Source organism: Mizuhopecten yessoensis, unplaced genomic scaffold (genome assembly GCF_002113885.1).
Source record: "Mizuhopecten yessoensis strain PY_sf001 unplaced genomic scaffold, ASM211388v2 scaffold716065, whole genome shotgun sequence".
Lineage (NCBI taxonomy): Eukaryota > Metazoa > Mollusca > Bivalvia > Pectinida > Pectinidae > Mizuhopecten > Mizuhopecten yessoensis.
Genome location: NW_018479930.1, coordinates 66,533 through 87,279, shown reverse-complemented (window position 1 = coordinate 87,279; position 20,747 = coordinate 66,533). Strand labels below are relative to the sequence as shown.

The window sequence follows — 20,747 nt, the reverse complement described above, 5'->3', positions numbered from 1 at the left end:
TTGACCCTTTCTGTCATCAGATCATCTACTTTGTCCTTTCTATCATTACATCATCTACACTGTCCTAGCTTTCTGTCATCAGATTATCACAAGGCTTGGTTTCTTCTCCCCACTTTTGTTTACTTCAGCATCACCTGACACTTTCACCCTTATAGGCAGCTGGCTAATGGAGAATATATGTGAATATATTAACACCGTTTTGTACTTTGCGACTATTTGTATTTCAGCCCGAGAAAAAACATTCGGGCTATTGACTGTTAATATTACTTGTACTGGTAGACTACCTGAAGAAAGCTTGCAAATTGAGAAAATGTTCTGCAAAGATTTTTTGCACTGTATTAAGTCTCTGTGCATCAAATTTGAAAATTGTAAAATTATATAGTAAAATACCACTGTATTTTATTATTTAATATAATAAAATAATAATTACAGATTTTTATCTTTTTTTGTTTTTGACGGGGTCATTTATATGATAAAAAACAGGATATCTGTAAAAAGCTGATGGAGAGGATGGACGTGTGCTATCATCACTTGGTATTACCACTTTCAAAAGGTTAAACAAATCAATGTTTTGATGAAGTTGGTAGAATAATGACAAGAGATATTGCGAGCTTGCCCCTGGGAAACAAGTATTGAGTGTAAAAGGTAGGGGTAAAACATTAATGTTCTTAACTATTTGATGTTGAATAAAAATATGTTCTGGAATGAAGCCATCAACAGTGATGACAAAGATCTGTAGAAAAGATCGAGGTGACCTTGAAAAAAGCACCATGAAACACAAACACGTTTAGGATGATGAGCATGTGCAGTGAAGAGCACACTGCTCTTTCAAGAAGATGGCTGGGGTTCGAATTTAAAATGAAAGTCATCATTTTCGATCAGGGAGTGGAACCCCAGCTGTCATGCGAAAGGAAAGTGTGCAATCTATCTGCCATTGCAACACCTTAATTTATAAACAAACAAGACAATAAATGAGGAATGAATAATGATCTTTATTGTCAAGAGTATACACAAATTTCTCTAAAAAACATTTTCAATACATAATTTCAACATTTGATATCATGCCCCTATATATATATATATAAAGCTAGATGAGGCTCTGATCCTGCCTGGGAGTCTTAAACTGACCAGGAGACATCATGCCTGCATATATATACACACACACAGCTAGATGAGGCTCTGATCCTGCCTGAGAGTCTAAAACTGACCAGGAGACATCCTGCCTGTATATATATACACACACACAGCTGGATGAGGCTCTGATCCTGTCTGGTAGTCTGAACTGACCAGGAGACATCATGCCTGTATATATATATACACACAGCTGGATGAGGCTCTGATCCTGTCTGATAGTCTGAACTGATCAGGAGATATCATGCCTGTATATATATATATACACACAGCTGGATGAGGCTCTGATCCTGTCTGATAGTCTGAACTGATCAGGAGATATCATGCCTGTATATATATATATACACACAGCTGGATGAGGTTCTGATCCTGTCTGGTAGTCTGAGCTGACCAGGAGACATCTTGCCTGTATATATATATACACACAGCTGGATGAGGCTCTGATCCTGCCTGGGAGCCTTAAACTGACCAGGAGACATCATGCCTATATATATATATATACACAGCTGGATGAGGCTTTGATCCTGCCTGGAGTCTAAAACTGAGCAGGAGACATTATGCCTGTATATATATATATATACACACACAACTGGATGAGGCTCTGATCCTGTCTGGGAGTCTAAAACTGACCAGAAGATATAATTACTTATGCCACTGCCCACACACTCTGGCTATTTCTGGTTTACTTACACAAGTGTGGTTGATCTTCCAATTCATAATATAATGCATCAATCTATTTACCGACATGACTGAAAACAACCTAGAAAGATGTCCATCTGAAATAGCATCTACATAACCAGACTATAGGTTTACCATAGCACAATCCTTCACCAGTCCACTGGTACTATGTGATCAGTCCCAAGGGTCATAACCAGTTACCATGTGACGCGTCCCAAGGGCTATAGCCAGCTACCCTGTGATCAGTCCCAAGGGCCATAACCAGCTACCATGTGATCAGTCCCAAGGGTCAAAACCAGTTACTATGTGATCAGTCCCAAGGGTAATAACCAGCTTCCATATAACCAGTCCCAAGGATCATAACCAGCTACCATGTGACCAGTCCCCAGGGCCATAACTAACTACCATGTGACCAGTCCCTAGGGCCATAACTACCTACCATGTGACCAGTCCCCAGGGTCATAACAAGCTTCTATGTGACCAGTCCCAAGGATCATAACTAGCCACAATGTGACCAGTCCCAAGGGCCATAACCAGCTTCCTTAATTTTGTACCAAATTCTGGGGTCATTACCAGTTTCCATGTGACCAGTCCCAAGTTTCATAACCAGTTTTCATGTGACTAGCCGCCAGGGTCATTACAACATACCATGTGACCAGTCCCCAGGGTCATAACCACCTAATGTGTCCTGTTCCCTGTATCATAACCTGCTACAACGTGACCAGTCCCCAGGGTCATAACCACCTAATGTGTTCTGTTCCCTGTGTCATAACCAGCTACAATATGACCAGTCCCCAGGGTCATAACCACCTAATGTGTTCTGTCCCCTGTGTCATAACCAGCTACAATATGACCAGTCCCCAGGGTCATAACCACCTAATGTGTTCTGTCCCCTGTGTCATAACCAGCTACAATATGACCAGTCCCCAGGGTCATAACCACCTAATGTGTTCTGTCCCCTGTGTCATAACCAGCTACAATATGACCAGTCCCCAGGGTCATAACCACCTAATGTGTTCTGTCCCCTGTGTCATAACCAGCTACAATATGACCAGTCCCCAGGGTCATAACCACCTAATGTGTTCTGTCCCCTGTGTCATAACCAGCTACAATATGACCAGTCCTCAGGGTCATAACCAGGTAACATGCACCTATATATAATAGCCAGTTGCCCATGGTCTCCAGTTATCACACGCTAGCTCTGTCGGCCTAAAATAGCTAGCAGTGTTGAGGGCAGTGACATGTCAAAATCATGATTTACTGTGGCAATAATACAATGAAGGGGTAAATCCTGTACTTGATCCTTGCATTCTACCTAACCCTTTGGAGCAAACCCTACATCAAACTCCCAGGGATCATTTCCACCTTTAAAGCCCCAACATTAATCAAATTTCAAATAACTTTTCATCATTCAATCCAAACAGGGGTAATTTACACACTGATTACAACATTTGAACATAAAAATTAGTTTCCAAGCTTGTAGTTACCACAAGGAGCTGAGGGATCATATTGACATGACCCTTGTTTCTCTATGTATTATTGCCTTTGTCTAGAGAATCATCACTGAATAGCAAGTTGGACATTTTCATCAAAACAGTCAAACAATCCACATAATTTTTCTCATAAATCCTTTGAAATAATATTATCATGTTTACAATAGATTTCTGAATGGCAGAATAATCTTATCAGATAATTCTATCAATGAAATAACGGATATTGATTTCTCTTGGAGAAGCTGAAAAATGCTCTGATCTATGCACAAGGAACTCGGTTGATCTATACTAGTTTCGAATAAAGCTTGGCATTACATTGTGTTGGTAGAAAGTGATACTTCCTTTTCTCATTCACATAAGATTTTAAAATTAATATTGCAGGTAAAATGTATGTACTTGGTACCTTAACAGTATGAAAACAGCTCAAAATAAGAAAACAAAGTATGAAATCAGTACGCACTCCAGAATAAACCATATATCCAGTGCACACATTGTATGCTGGTACACGTAAGGAAATGACAAAGCAGGAATCGCATTACTATTTTGATTGAGAAACAAACAAAAATCACTGTCACCTAATCTGTAATAGAGGACTGCTCCGAGTGGCAGTCTGAAGTTGAACTAAGGGGACACTTCACAATGCTAATCAATCAGTTTTGCAAATGACTACACATCAAATTAAAATGAGACCATACTTTATGAAAAAAAATCAACTGTATAACAATAAAAACAGATTATGAATAACTAGAGTATATGATACAAATTTGCTTCCATACCTACAGCTGGTATTCATTGTGATTTGTCATCTGTATTCAATATGTTACAGCAAATTAAGTTGTACACACAGGTATCCTGCTCACTACCTAACACTGAAGGAAGGACGAAGTACCCTGCTCCCTACCAAACACCTACACTCTCTAAGCCATACATAGGTGGGGGGGGGGGGGGGGGAGGTCTCAAGAAGCAGCACGAGGGTTTGGAGAATACCGAGTTAAGAGAGACTTGTAGTCAATACTAGTTCATCAGACATAGGTATTCATCTTATTACACTGATATTTCCTAATGGAGAAAAAATCTTTTTCTCTGTCTTTAAGAGGAAACATCTTTTGAGGTGAATTCAGGGGTACAAAGCAATAGTTTATTAACCTATGATTCTAGCTTTTATTTTTACAAATTTATCACCAGCAGCCAAGTATTAAATTTTGTTAGAACACACCAAACCCTTCTACAGTAAGTGAAAAATTCTAAAGCATTTTATCATCTTTTTTTTATATATTTGAATGATAGATTACATGAAAAGACTATGGACAAATTGTACTATTGAATAAATTGCCCTATGACGTTCTAGCCCAGACTGACCAGTGTCCATTATACAAGGAGGAGGTTCTGGTCAGCGATTACTGGGTGTAGCAGAATCATCAGAGTAAAATCACAATATATGATCACATAGATCATGTAGCAAAATTCCTGAGCGATTTTAAGTTTAATGGGAAATTGTTAAGAAAATTAAACCTCAACAGACTTTGTATGCATGTGAAATACAATGCGAGACACAAAATGCAATAAACAAGACGGTCAAAACTGAGAAAATAATCTAAATGATCAATATGTGCATGGCTATGCAACACTGTTAAAAGGGGAAAACTACAACCTACTAAATGTCTACTTTTGGTAGAAATTCCAGTGGTGGAGTACTCAAGTAAAAGAAATCTGCTTTCTGGTACTGTGTATCTTCACCCGACTGTGGCTGAGCTGATTACAGAACAGACTGTTAAACACACAGACATCTTTGTGGGAGGATGGACACATGATGTGGTGATTTGAGACACTTTATCATCAAGCTCACATGTATACAGACTGGCTAAGACCATGTATACACAAAATGGCTAAACTGGCTAATTTTAATAAATGCTAAAATATCACGTTTACCAATACTTATTTAAGAGGTTTATCAATGCTGAAAACATGTCAAACTAAGCATATTTTAAAAACAACAAATGTCCTTGAATGCCAATATTTTTTTAGAGATTTTGAGCTTGAACATTAGGGTATCCATATGAAGTGTGGTTTTAGTCAAGTCAGATGCTTTTGGTAGAAATAAAAGATTTCTTTTGACCTTTAATTTGGGGTAAGCTCTTGAAATGACAAATTGGACGAAGAAATAATCTTTCCTGTTGAACTTTGGGTGTGGCAGTATCTATAATGTAAGTTTCTTTTCCACCTACATCAGACGCTGTATATTGGACATTTCGTAATTTTAGTTTTAAATGTGCTGAAAATTTTAAGTCTAGTTCCGATACATATGATCAAATTATCTTCTATCGGTAGAAACATATAGCCTAGAGAATAAGTAGCATGTGACATCTGTCACACTGGGGCACAGAGATAAATGATGAGAGGATCTAGACAGAGCTGAAGATGTCGGACCTGGAAACTATTTCGACAATATACCCATAGCAGTAACCAGTGTTGGCAGAGTATTCTAGGAATGATTGTACACAGTTCACAAGAGTACATATCGTACTAGTCATAGAAACATCACACAAACATTTCACACGTACCTGTATACAATCTATTCTTACCAACCTGAAGAAAATGTTTCGAGATATCCCAATACACCCTTACCTACATACCTGGGTACTTTCCTGTACAACGTAAAGAAACAATAATATTTAACTGTTTGTGAAAGACAAAAAACGACTATGGTTATTATAAACTTTTCACTGACAATAGGTGTATCTGGTCTTGTTTTATTTATTAACCTAATTGTTTTGACCGTAACCATTACAACTTCGTTTTGTAGCAGACTAGCAAAATCACCCTATAGACGAGCTAACCAACATGTTCATAACTAATAATGTCTTTGCTGCCTAGACCACTCCTAGGATCCTCACAATAACCCGATTAAATGCTAGGCTCGACTTAACCACATCTAGGATCCTCACAATAACCCGGTCAAATGCTAGGCTCGACTAAACCACTCCTAGGATCCTCACAATAACCTGGTTAAATGCTAGGCTCGACTAAACCACTCCTAGGATCCTCACAATACATTCTACAATTCTACCAGTTTCATTCTGATGAAGTGCCACGCCATCAGATCAAATGGGTGGGGCAACATTCTAGTTCAAAATCAACAGGAGAGAAGAAATCCATTGTGTAAAATTGCAACAGTACTAAAACTGGAAGTTGTGTGATTTTGACCTCGGTGAATACCGGATAAGGTTGCTTGAAACTTCCCTGTTTGGTACGATTATCATTATCTATTGACCTAGATTATAGTTCATACATGACATTTTGTTATTCATGTCTTAAATTTTGCGTTTTTGTACAAGTATCATGATCAATTCATAGCCAATGTCACGGGGTTTTTCCAAAGCCATTTTAAGATTGTTTTGGGATTCATCTCGTCATTATTTGAACGGTGTAGACTGAATGCTTTAGTTATTTTTGGAATTGTTTTTTTTATATAATAGTTTATGCAAAACACTAACTTCATGTTGGATACAAAATGAACAATGATCGTGGCAGTTGGCAAGTACACCTCAATATGGCAATGGGCTACATGTATAGTAACACCTCTGGTTAAACATCAAAAAGATCACATCGGGTATCAGATCATTTACATTAAATCTCATAGTGATTATATGATCTAGCTGCCACAACTGAAACGTCACATTTATACAATATTCCACTCCATATCTGATACAATTTGGTCTGGTAATACACAACTACATACTGCCGACACTTGAAAGGTCTAAGGTGTAATATACACACTAGTTTGCAAGTACGTCAATACACCAGATGGTGGACTGTACTTTATGGGAAGAAGAAGAAGTTACCACCCACTGAACTATCAACATGGTTTCCCACTGTAAACAAGAAAATGTGAGTTTCCTTCTGTTGCGATTTTCAATTTCTTTCATGCCCTATTGTCCGTTTATATGTGTTAAGTGATGTCATAGCTACACCATTATTTCAGACTTACAAACCCATACATGACTCGGCCATATATCTTTTATAAAGATATTTCTTGTTTTGTGTGAATGTAGCAATAAACAGTATAAATGCTAAAAAATATGACATTTGAAGGGATTCCAACCTAACATGCTAATTATATATAAAATATCTGGTGTTCAATTAAAAAATGAAGCCCATTGTTTTAACTTTAAATCTGTGTTAAAGCATTGTTCAATGCGGCCATTTGTAAGCATGTTTTTAATCAAACCAAACGGAGCAAAATTAAACGGCAACCCTATCCAGTTCAATCCACCCAAGAGGAAAGCTTTGACTTTACAATCACAAAGTGTGGTTTGAATACAGATGAACACCTACACAGTGGTGTCCCACGAAATAGCTATATCTATATCCTACATCATTATGAGAGGCAAAAACATTCACTTAACATCATGTCAAACTGAATTCAGTCCAAAATGATGAAAACTATGATTTCATGGACAGAATTTATGGAGGAAGTCCAATGTTTTCCCAAATCATAAGTAAATCAAGCAATACACATGATTTTTCATGAATTATTTCAAAACATACAAGAATAATCAAAATATGTGTCATCAACATTTCTAAAATATGACTTTTAAACAACATCAACTAATTTTCCACATTCATACTAAGACTATTATGTACAATAGCACTGTTGTGTATAAACCATGAAAGAGGAGCCTGTGGTACCTATAGAAATCAAGATAAAGCTATGGGTGTCCTTATAGACACAGAGTGTGAAAACCAGAGTGTTTCCTCTTTTACTGCTTTATAGTGATCATACATTGTAAATTATTTCATTGAAACCTGATGAATGGAATGACATTTCATTTCAGATTTTACCTTTTAATCCAATAAAGGTAATGTACAAGGTAGCTATCATTAACAACATCTAAACAAAATTTCAACAAATGTTTTACCGTAATTAACAGTACCAAAATCATAATAATCCACAGGTTTTCTAGTCTTGGCCAAGACAATATAACATGGCTACTATTTCATCTGAAAAATTTATCCAAGCCATCAAACTGGCAAATCTTCCAACATTTCCTATGAATCTGAGCAATAACTGTGATAATTATAATTATAAGATGAAGACAAAACACCTGTCTTGGACCTAAAGTTGTACATGTCTTCGACCTAAAGTTGTACATGTCTTCGCCCTGAAGTTGTTCATGCACACCCATGTTTACCTGTATATAAAGAATTGACCGACAGATTGACGTCCAGCTTCAGAAAATTCCAGATAGACGTGGTCTGGCTAAAGGAAGTGACCGACAGCTATACGTTCACCTTTCCCTCACACTAAGTAAATTCTCTACACTATAAGATAGGTACACATGAATGTCAATGATACACATATCCACTGACAACGGGCCAATGAGGCATTTATCCTCCCCGAAATATTTCCATGTAGAATAGAACAGATGTCAGACCATCAATTAAAATATAACATAGTAAAGATTAGGAAATTCAACTAAAGAACACATTTTTTACCACTTTCTAGGTATGCAAAACACTTCAGTTACATTCTGTAATTTACAAACTGAGGATTCAGAAAAATAGGACCAAATTAATCTTCCAGGCAAGTAAATCTGGAATGTCTCTGTTCAGACAATAATTTTACGGATGGTTATTATTCTTAAGTGTATTCTAATGCTTTCACAGGGCCTAACTATATACCAATTAGCTACACCCTGTGTCTATCAATTCTTGTTGCCTGTCAGCAGTATCCTCCTCATTCCCTATACTGACTAGCTTAACCATCTAAAAGTGCCCTAGACATTAGCAGTGAAATAGGTGGATTACAAAAAATCAAAACTTGTGTACACAATATATCCTACTTCTTCTCTTTCTATTTTCAACTACGAAAGCATCCTATATCTCTTACACAAGACACCTGTGTCAAAAAACACTTCAAGTTATACCATTGTTTACACATACTTCATTTAGCATCCCCTGTAGTAGAAAATCTACCATAATAACAAACAAAAATACAAGTTTTAAGCAAGGGGAATGACTGTATACAAACAAGTTGATGTTCAACACTAAGTATAGTACAGACATTAGTTGGTGAAGCCTCCACAGTATGTAACACGAGCACGTACACGCATCCTTCCATGCAGGCGTAACACACATTTAGAATGTCGCATGAGGCGCTCAACATGCACTCACACAACAAGTCTTTCGATTGCTGACCAGTGCCGTGGGTCGATGGGGAAGTAAGAAATGACCTAGGTAATGTTAGTGAGTTTCCGTAGCTTATATGTTGACACACTGAGATCAGCAGTGCCCCATCATAAAGTCAAGTAGATTTTGCTGTAGATGACTTCTTCTTTTTTTCTTCAATTACAATTGATCAGGAGCAGCATTTTCCTCCTCTTCCTCCTCCTCCTGTGGAAATAGAAAACAAAACCTTTATGAGGAAATTACTAATTCCAAATAATCCTGAATTTTTTCAATTATTTTCTTCATTATTATCTATTTTGAACAAAGAAGCCTGCCACCTGTAAAATGCACTTGTTTACCAGGTAAGCATAGGGAACATAATATATGTATAACTATGTTGGAAAGGAAATAACAAATGAATTGCCATATTATATTCCAAACATGCAAACTCCTGATGACCCTGAGGTGTTAATTGCCAGCAGTGAATCTAGCAGCCACTTCAAATTACCTGTTTGATTCACACAGGCATTCAAAATTACCTTGTGGTGCCTTGTCAGTGTCAATGGGTTCCAGAGATACTAACCTGGAAGTGACTGCTAGATCGCTGTAGAATATTAGTAAACAATGAAAATGATGATGTGTTTTAATGTGTTTTCTGGTAAATACTGTTAAATGGATCCGCAGAGCTGTTATTTTTAGATGTGTCTTGATTTAAAACCATAGTGATGAATCATGGAATAATTAGCTTCGGGACCTAGTATTAACACGATGAACATGACTTAATTTGCCAAAGTTTTTAGTGTTCCAAATGACTAAAAAGTTTGAAAACATAAGTTTGAGTGGTTGAAGTTATGTTGCTAAACTAAATACATTTAGCATAAATTACGTACCAAAGATTGTAAAATTACTTTGCAGTTAACAGAGTAATGCTGAGTTGAAAAGCAGTGGTGTATTTTATGGAAAGCCAGTCACGATTTTTCTTTCTCTATACATAGCTTTATTATGATCCCTTTAAGTCATTGGACAAACATAATACCTAGTACCTATGTCCAAAGTCCATGACAAACATAACACCTAGTACCTATGTCCACAGTCTATGACAAACATAATACCTAGAACCTATGACCACAGTCCATGACAAACAGAACACCTAGTACCTATGTCCACGGTCCATGACAAACATAATACCGAGTACCTATGTCCACAGTCAATGACAAACATAATACCTAGAACCTATGTCCACAGTCCATGACAGACATAACACCTAGTACCTAGGTCCACAATCCATGACAAACATAACCACTAGTTCCTATGTCCACAGGCCATGACAAACATAATACCCAGTACCTATGTCCACAGTCTATGACAAACATAATACCTAGAACCTATGACCACAGTCCATGACAAACAGAACACCTAGTACCTATGTCCATAGTCCATGACAAATATGCCATCAACATATTCAGTTCAAGACAAATAAATCAAGTCCATGACAAACATAATCCCTAGTACCTAGGTCCACAATCCATGACAAACATAACAAATAGTACCTATGTCCACAGTACATGACAAACATAATACCTATTACCAATGTCCACAGTCCCTGACAATCATAATACCTAGTACCTATATCCACAGTCAATAATAAACATAACAACTAATACCTATGTCCACAGTCCACGAAAAACATAACACCTAGTACCGATGTCCACAGTCCATGACAGACATAACACCTAGTACCTAAGTCCACAGTCCATGACAAATATAATACCTAGTACCTATGACCACAGTCCATGACAAACAGAACACCTAGTACCTATGTCCAAAGTCCATTACAAACATAACACCTAGTAACTATGTCCACAGTCCATGATAAACATAACACCTAGTACCGATGTCCACAGTCCATGACAGACATAACACCTAGTACCTAAGTCCACAGTCCATGACAAATATAATACTTAGTACCTATGTCCACAGTAAATGACAAACATAATACTTAGTACCTATGTCCACAGTCTATGACAAACATAACACCTATTACCTATGTCCACAGTCCACGACAAACATAACACCTAGTTCCTATGTCCACAGGCCATGACAAACATAACACCTAATACCTATGTCCACAGTCCACGACAAACATAACACCTAGTTCCTATGTCCACAGTCCATGACCAACATAACACCTAGTACCTAGGTCCACAATCCATGACAAACATAACCACTAGTTCCTATGTCCACAGGCCATGACAAACATAATACCAAGTACCTATGTCCACAGTCAATGACAAACATAATACCTATTACCAATGTCCACAGTCCCTGACAATCATAATACCTAGTACCTATGTACACAGTCCATGACAAACATAATACCTAGTGCCTAGGTCCACAGTCCATGGCAAACATAACACCTAGTCCCTATGTCCACAGTCCATGACCAACATAACACCTAGTACCTATGGCCACAGTCCATGACAAACAAAATTCCTAGTGCCTATGTCCACAGTCCATGATAAACATAACACCTAGTACCTATATCCACAGTCAATAATAAACATAACAACTAATACCTATGTCCACAGTCCATGACAAATATGCCATCAACATCTTCAGTTCAAGACAAATAAATCATTACTGTCTGCAGTTCACAAAAATATATACAATTAATGTCTACAGTACATGACAATATACAATGTACCACTGACATCAGTCGTCTTTGCACAAATTGCTGAAAATGGTACATGTATATGGCGCTTAATGACATGTTTAACAATACTTTTTCTATCAGTCCTGCTATTAACTTAAAAGCGTACATTAACAAATTAAAGCATATGATAAAATGCAGCTTTCTTACATTATTATGATAGTTTGCAACACTTTTAAGCATAGCAGGGAATATATTTAAACAGCACTGTATTACATACCATCACAAATCTTAAATAGATGCATATTAATCCTTCTGTTTACATTCACAATATCATAGATCAGTTTATTTTATCTCCACACTTCTTTTGGTGCATGGTACATTATTTACTGTTCAACTAACAGTGGACCATCCATATTTGCCTGAACAATGTCCTGTTTTCAAAAGTTCCCATTTCATCAGATGAAAAACATCAGTTAGAAACCATTTGGGAATTTCTGTCTAATTTTCAACTTCAAATCACAAAATGATTGGTTCTTGATTACTATAATAGTACGACAGAAAAAAAAACTCAACAGTTTCCGACTGGAGAATGTTTAAATGTAATATTTATCTGTGTTATTCCTGCATAACAAACAGGTTTATTAGGAGGAAGTAGATAACTCCATCAAATACTATTTATCAGATGTTACCATTTAACTGGAAAGTGATGAAGGGTGCGAGGTGACTACTTTGTTGAGGGTGGCTGTTGGTAAGTTTACAGTAGTGGAAGTTGATGACCGACACGTAGACATCAGAGTGGAGACTGGTGTTAGGAAGTTCTGTGCCACTTGTACATAGAAGACAGGGAGGGGGACACCACACAACACACAAACACATGCAAAAGGTGTGCTACAGTCATGTTGCTTAGCGTTTCATTGTAGAAATATAAGCCAAACAAAAGCGGTAAGACATATTATTAACAAAACCACACACACAACAATCAACATATCAAAATTCTATAGTATACTCATTCTAAAGGACCAACAATCAACATATCAACATTCTATAGTATACTCATTCTAAGGGACCAACAATTGGTAAATAATATAAGATATTATTAACCTAATTTTATCATAAACAGTTCACAAAAATCTCAAAAAAATAATATTGTAAGTGCACCGAAAGTTTCAAGATTCAATTCTGTGTGATCCCAACACCTTCCACTTAAGCAGATCCAAATGTACTGAATCACTCAGAACTAGCCTACTGAAATAACATAGCAATATATGTCCCCTGCCAGAACATAATGATTAGTCAAAATACATCAATCCACCATGTTTCATCAAAATATGTTGAGGCCTGCTGGTTATTACATGTGTTACAATACTTTAACCCTTCACCTTTATCTAGCTGTGACCCTGACCTTGTCATACACACATTAAGGGTGCATGACACACTAGACTTCAGTTATTATAATAATACATTCATCTATAAGTTTCATAAAAAAAAATAGGCTCAGACAATTATTACAAATGCTGTGGTCTTGATCTTGAAAGTATGGAGGAAATTTAATGCGACACACTCAGTTTTGATACATCAAAACACTACAATGACTTGACCTTTGATCCCTAACTGTGACCTTGACTTTGGAGGAATGGATCTGAGATTTGTACATGACCCATCATTTTGTTCAGATATGCCCATCTATCAAATTTCTATTAAAAATATTTTGCTGTAAAAATAATTGCCCATGCAAGAGTATGAGTCAGACTGGTTCAATACCAAAATAAAAACCTCTATCCCTTCATTTTCACTAGAAGGAACCAGTAACAAACTGAAGCTGACTGAAAAATCATAAATCCAAGATCACAGGGACAATCATCTGTAGAGTCAACAAATAAGACTTGTCGCAGGGAAATATCTAAAACGGCTGGGAGATGATTGACTGGAAATTATTGTGATAGTAGAGAAAAAATAAATGTTTAAGTGTATAGAAAGATAACAAAGAGTTCAAACACCGCAAAATACTTAGAAAATAAACAAACCTGTTCATGATTTCTATTTCCATGTCAGAATGAGCTTACTGCATACAAAGAAGGGAAATCAAGTGAACACAAGCACAAAATAGGTAATATAGTTTACATAAAAGCAACAAATTTTATTTTTAAGCTGAAATGAATTAACACAGTACAATATTTTCACAATTGACATGGTTTCACCAAAAGGATTTATCCTGTTTTAGACGATGCACAGTGTTCAACTTTATAATTACAGTACTTCAATTTTTACCTCTAACACATGCACTCCTGTTCACAAGTGTTCACACCGTGTATATTGTTATACAGTGTGGTTTAATCCTCAACTGAGTATTCATCTCTAAGCCTAGTATTCGATATCCATTATTGCAAAAATCAAACTCATTTATTGGTAACAGGAGTATTCAAATTATTTATATTATATTTAAACAAATACTCAATGTTTCAATCAGTATAATATTCTGATTAAATTGAAACAGATCAAATTAATACTCAACATTTCCCTAAATTATATATGAATAAAATAAAATACATGTAAGCATTCTATTGACTTGTATGTGACACTCCTAGCTTACACTGAAATAATGTTTCTAACACATATTTCACCTGTCAATTAGTGACCGAACAGTCTCCGACACACATAACCTTTTACCTAGGTAATCAGTATTTGAAATATGTTTATCTTCCAGAATTAAATGCATCAAATCTGTCAACATAACTGGCACAAGCGTCATCAAAATTCACTTCAGTAATTTCAAATAAATACTCTCAAAAACAGTGCATGATTGAATTATAACTCCATTGAATTTGGGTCTATATAATTAATGTTATATTTTATATTGATATTTTCAATAATGTATATATTTCTATTTTCATAACAAATGTTTTAACTATTCTAGTATCAATTGCATAATCACTTCCTTCTGATGAGTCTGTTCAAATAAACGTAAGTTTTCAGCAGTTTCCAGGGTTATTCAACTACATTTCTTTCCAAAGATTCTGTAGTCTATCCAAACAGCCCCCAACCATCCACCCCAACCTCTTCCTACTGAATACCTGATAACTTACAACAGAGTTACACTGTGGAGGCCTAGGGAGAGAAATCTACATTTGGTCACACTGTCCAGGCAGAGAAATCTACACTGGGTCACACTGTCCAGGCAGAGAAATCTACACTGGGTCACACTCACTGTCCAGGCAGAAAAATCCACACTTAGTCACATTGTCCAGACAGAGAAATGTATTCTTAGTCACACTGTCCAGGCAGAGAAATGTATTCTTAGTCACACTGTCCAGGCAGAGATAAGTATTCTTAGTCACACTGTCCAGGCAGAGAAATGTTCTTTTATTCCCATTGTCGAGACAGAGAAATATAACTTGTTCACATTGTCTAGACAGAGAAATATACCCTTGGTCACATTGTCGGGACAGAGAAATATACCCTTGGTCACAGTGTTGAGACAGAGAAATATACCCTTGGTCACAGTGTCTAGATATAGAAATATACCATTGGTCACATTGTCTAGACAGAGAATTAAACAGTAAGTGCATTTAGTCACACTTTACAGGAGAGGTAAAAAACATATCCCAATATCTCAAAACTCGACATTTGTCCTATTTGTTTTCATATATTAATAGCAAAAAACAGCACGAGATAGCACAATGACAGTGGTTCTTTTTAATTAAGCCAGGAGTTAATTGTTTTATTTTTATTTCAGCACACACAAAAATGTCATCCAATTTCACTTCAAGTATTTAACTTAGGCTTTTTGACTGAGAAAAACATGCTAATGGTAAAAGATTTCTCCCTATAATGATTATGGTAGCTCACACCAACCAGGATTAGCCCACTGTGTTCTCCTACCCAATCCATCAAACCCATACACTGTTCATCTGATCACATTCACAACATTCTAATCAGAACCCTATCATCAAACTTTTGGACAAGAACATTCAAAGTAATCTTTTACTTTATAAGCATAAAATTACAATATTTTACTGCTTATAATGGTAGCGATCTGGTCTTGAAAAGTAATTATTGGTAAATATCTTACATATCTTGTAAACAAAACTTACTATATATCACTTTACACAGATTTTCTTCCGTCATTTTAACATGGTTCAGGATCCATTTCAAATGGTAAATGTTGTACTATAAATGGGGAATTTATTGTTTTCAGCTGCTAAACCTTCGATCACTCAAGGTGACATTTTATTTATGCTCTTTAAATTGGGAAATTTACATACAAAATTGAGAAATTTTGCTTAAGGAAGGCACATGCCCATTTTGGACTCTCAAAGGGTCTAGAAAAAAATTGCCTCATTGCTGGCTGTTCTTAACTGTAACTCTTTTTAAAGGAAAGATGGGTTTACTCTCAAGCATGGAAACCATACCTGTGACAAAAGGTAAACAACGGAATCCAGTACAATGACAAGCATTACAAAATAACAGGGGCTTCTAACATGATCAGGTGAGCAAGGAGTATTGATGGATTATCTTTCGGTAAAATAACCACATAAGTATATTAATAATGTGATAAATGAATTATATACCATCACACTTTAGCAAACAACCAAACAGACCTGAGATTTGTCATCAATATTTTCGAGGGTATGGACAATATCCAGAATCATACTGAAAAAAGTTCAATACAAGCTGTTATCATGTTTGTCAGAAGATGTTTCATTGTTAGGTCACAACTTTCCACAAAAGCAAATTCAGCTGAACTTTTCCTGGGCTTGATAACCACTCTTTAGAAAAATGTGAATAAATGGTCCACAGAATTTAATAGATCAGAAAGTTCTGAAGTGTGTTGAAATTTGGAAAGCATATTTTACTTCACAGGCCAAGAATAAGGTAAGGATAACGGTTTTATACGAATTACCTCCCTTCAAACATATTTTTTCAAATTTTGTTTGATGATTAAAATTGTGAATCTTCCTGATTTCATCAGGCACTTTTGACAGAAACTGGGTCTGGGTATCCAGTGCTTGGCTACAGTTCAAACTTTTGGATTTGACTGAAGACAGAAATTGAATATTAAACTGCTGCAACAATGGTCACAATCTTTCTGCGTGACATTAAACAATCTATCCAATCAACAAGTACACTCGGTCTATAACCTTAACTACAATATGATAAAATTGGATTTTTTTCTACATGTATCATAAATTAGCATGTATATATATATATCGTCTTAAATCAACTAATGATTGTCAGAAAAATTTATGTTTTGGGATTATGATATCAATCTGATAATTAAGGTTCATCCTTTTTCATCAGAAACTATTAAAATCTATATAACTAGTGGCTTATCAATGTCTTTCAATAAATATTTTAAAGGAAAAAATGAAAGTAAATCAATTACAATGGCCTCTCCATGAAGAGGCTATATTTAGTTATCCATTTTATGAATGACATGCAAAACATTCCAAAGCTATCGATACCAGGGAAAAAAGCTCAATGTGCTAATAATTTACCAAGGTAGGTCACATTTGCCCAATTCTTATCCTCTTAAATGTCACACAAACAGAAACACACACAAAATCACAAATTCTTCTTTTTCCTTCTATGTCTTCAAAGCAAAAAAAAAAAAAAAAAAAAAATTGGTCCTCTGCTATCCCCTCAAAAATGCTGACAGAGCATACATCATAATCCATGCAAAAATACTTGATATAAATTAATGAACTCTTCTGGAGACAGAGCATAAAGAGCACATACATATCTTCACATGATCACTACTGTACGATATTCAGATATGTTCCTTTATCTATTGTAATGAACATTGATAAAACTACACTTTAACTATATTAATTAGTAGATTTGAACTATTTCTGGGTTGTGGTGAAATGGGAATAGTGTTGCATATGTCATTAGTTTCTGCAAGACAGGATTACCCTGGCTCCCATGGAAATCAGTGTTAGTATTTGAAAAATTTCTCCAGATAGTGACCATGGACCTCTACAATGTGAAGTCAGTTACAGTATTCTCATATTTGACCTTTGTAAAAAGTTTGATCAAAATCTGTTATGAAACAAGTTGCTCAACACTGACTCAGGACATAAAGACAGAGGTATGGGCAACACTATATGCCCCTACCCTTAAATGGCAGGGACATCACTATCTAAAATGTATATTTTTTACCTTCCTTTGCAAATAATTCAATTTATCTTAAACAGTTAAAACTTAAGACCATTTAATGTGCAGAATGCTAACTAGTTACACACAAAAACAAATTCTCATTTGCAAAATAAGTTTTAGTTTTTGAGCATTGTACATGCTTTAACCAACTTTCCCCCTTATGATATTTAAGTAAGTTATCTTGCAGCAACCAAAATGTTGACTGACAAATTGACAGAAAAGGACACCCCCATACCATAATGTGTCCCATATATTTTTACAGGTGTTTAAGGATGTACTCTTCTGAGGTTTCAATCACTTTCAAGTCTCGTTTTGATCTGGTGTAATGGGTTTTTGTAATATTTAACAACTTATGATCAAGTTTATTAGCAAACACGCATCTAAAAAATATGACAAAAAACTAGATGCCTGTTGTTTGTAGAACTTTTTTTACAAGAATTTTGAAAAATTACCAATTCGGCGGCCATTTTGAAAATGTGTATTATTGTGTAAATCTTGTGCTTCAAAAAAGGCCAAATTTTCACCTTTTTTGGCACTAGATTGATCACTTAAATTGTCATTGTGTCGCCATTTTTAATTGTAGCAGGTTCATTTTTGCTGTACAACTTTATAATGTTCAATATGATAAAAATAATATGCAACAAACTGGAAAATTATACATTATTGATATTTTTTTTACGTATTTAGTGTAACTGAAGCACTTTTGATTTTTGACCCCGAAAAAAGTAAAAAATAACACAAATGATAATGGGACAAAAAAAGAAGCACACTGACCCCCCATTTTTGTAGATGTTTTAGAAAGAGAAACACGTTTTCATTTAATTCATTAAATATTAAAAAAAGTTAAATACCAGAACTTTTTATATCAAGCGTTTAATCTGTAAAAAAATGGTAAAAAATGAGTATTTTTTCATTAAAAAATAGGGGGTAGGGGTAACTAAAATCGGCTTTTCGAGTTAAAACAATAAGATTAAGAAATTTTACTTCCATAATTTAAAAGAAAATAATATTTTCAACAATTCTACAAACATTTATACATATCTGATAACACACTTGGAAGAAATTGCATGAATTTGTTCTGCAAGTGGTCAAAACCCAAAAAATCACCTAAAATCACATGTTGTGGTAAATTGGTATCTTTGACCGATCATAGCACAAAAACGAGCACACGGACATTTTTTTTTTTGCATTTCCTACTATGCCATTTACTCCTTTTTCCAAAAATCCATATAAGAAAAAAAGTTTATTACAGGAAATTTTTGACTTCTCAGAGGTGTACATCCTTAAGATAAATATCTCATTTTCAACATCACAATAACGATTAATTCAACATCTTAATAACTTTTCAAACAAAATCAAAATATCTCAATAACATCTACGTAAATCTTTTGAATCCAATCCAATAGAGCATATACATATCCTACTTTCATAAAATCTGCCAGAAGAAGGAGATACAGAGCTTAATAATCACTCTCTTAACAATTACCTCTAACCATACATACAAACCCTGTTATTTGTTGTCTGTACTTAAACTTACATCTTGTTTCTTTGGCCGCAGCTGATTCAGTATGCTTTCTACTGTACTTTTCCTGTAATAAACAAATTAAATGAATAACATATTTCAGAACCTCAATTTTACATACTGTTACGTCATTCTCAATCTATAGTTTTTACAACATTGATGCCTTACAAATGTCTATTCAATGTAAGAAGATATGAAGTCTTTGACCGTTAGTTCAAAAATAAATGTTCAAAGAGTCAACTCTCTTCATTCTTTTTTTTTATTTACCAGTATGCTTTATTTGCTATATAGACACAAGAATTCCAAAGGAAAATGATATGATGCCCATCAGCTTAGGTGAAAGATGACATGTCGCAATTAATTTATGATGAATATTCTTTTGTAATCCTGCTAGGAGCTAGTAAACATTTTTAGTTCCCCACTAGTGGGTTACACCCTGGACATGTTAGGAGCTAGTAAACAGTTTTAGTTACCCACTAGTGGGTCACACCCTGGACATGTTAGGAGCTAGTAAACAGTTTTAGTTACCCACTAGTGGGTTACACCCTGGACATGTGAGCTAGTAAACAGTTTTAGTTCCCCACAAGTTGGTTAGACCCTGGACGTATTAGGAGCTAGTAAACAGTTTTATTTCCCCACAAGTGGGTTACACCCTGGACATGTTAGGAGCTAGAAAACAGTTTTAGTTCCCCACTAGTGGGTTACACCCTGGACATGTTAGGAGCTAGTCAACAGTTTTAGTTACCCACTAGTGGGTTACACCCTGGACATGTTAGGAGCTAGTAAACAGTTTTAGTTACCCACTAGTGGGTTACACCCTGGACATGTTAGGAGCTAGTCAACAGTTTTAGTTACCCACTAGTGGGTTACACCCTGGACATGTTAGGAGCTAGTAAACAGTTTTAGTTACCCACTAGTGGGTTACACCCTGGACATGTTAGGAGCT

At 35.7% G+C, this 20,747-nt stretch overlaps 1 protein-coding gene across 1 annotated transcript in view; it reads right to left on the bottom strand.

Annotated features, from left to right (window-relative positions):
• Positions 1-972: 972 nt before the first annotated feature.
• LOC110441625 overlaps positions 973-20,747 on the bottom strand; it is a 60,322-nt gene continuing 40,547 nt past the window's right edge. The window contains 2 exon segments of the mRNA XM_021484819.1: positions 973-9,695; positions 19,817-19,868. Coding sequence (XP_021340494.1) covers positions 9,651-9,695; positions 19,817-19,868 — 97 coding nt within the window. The 3' untranslated portion in view covers positions 973-9,650.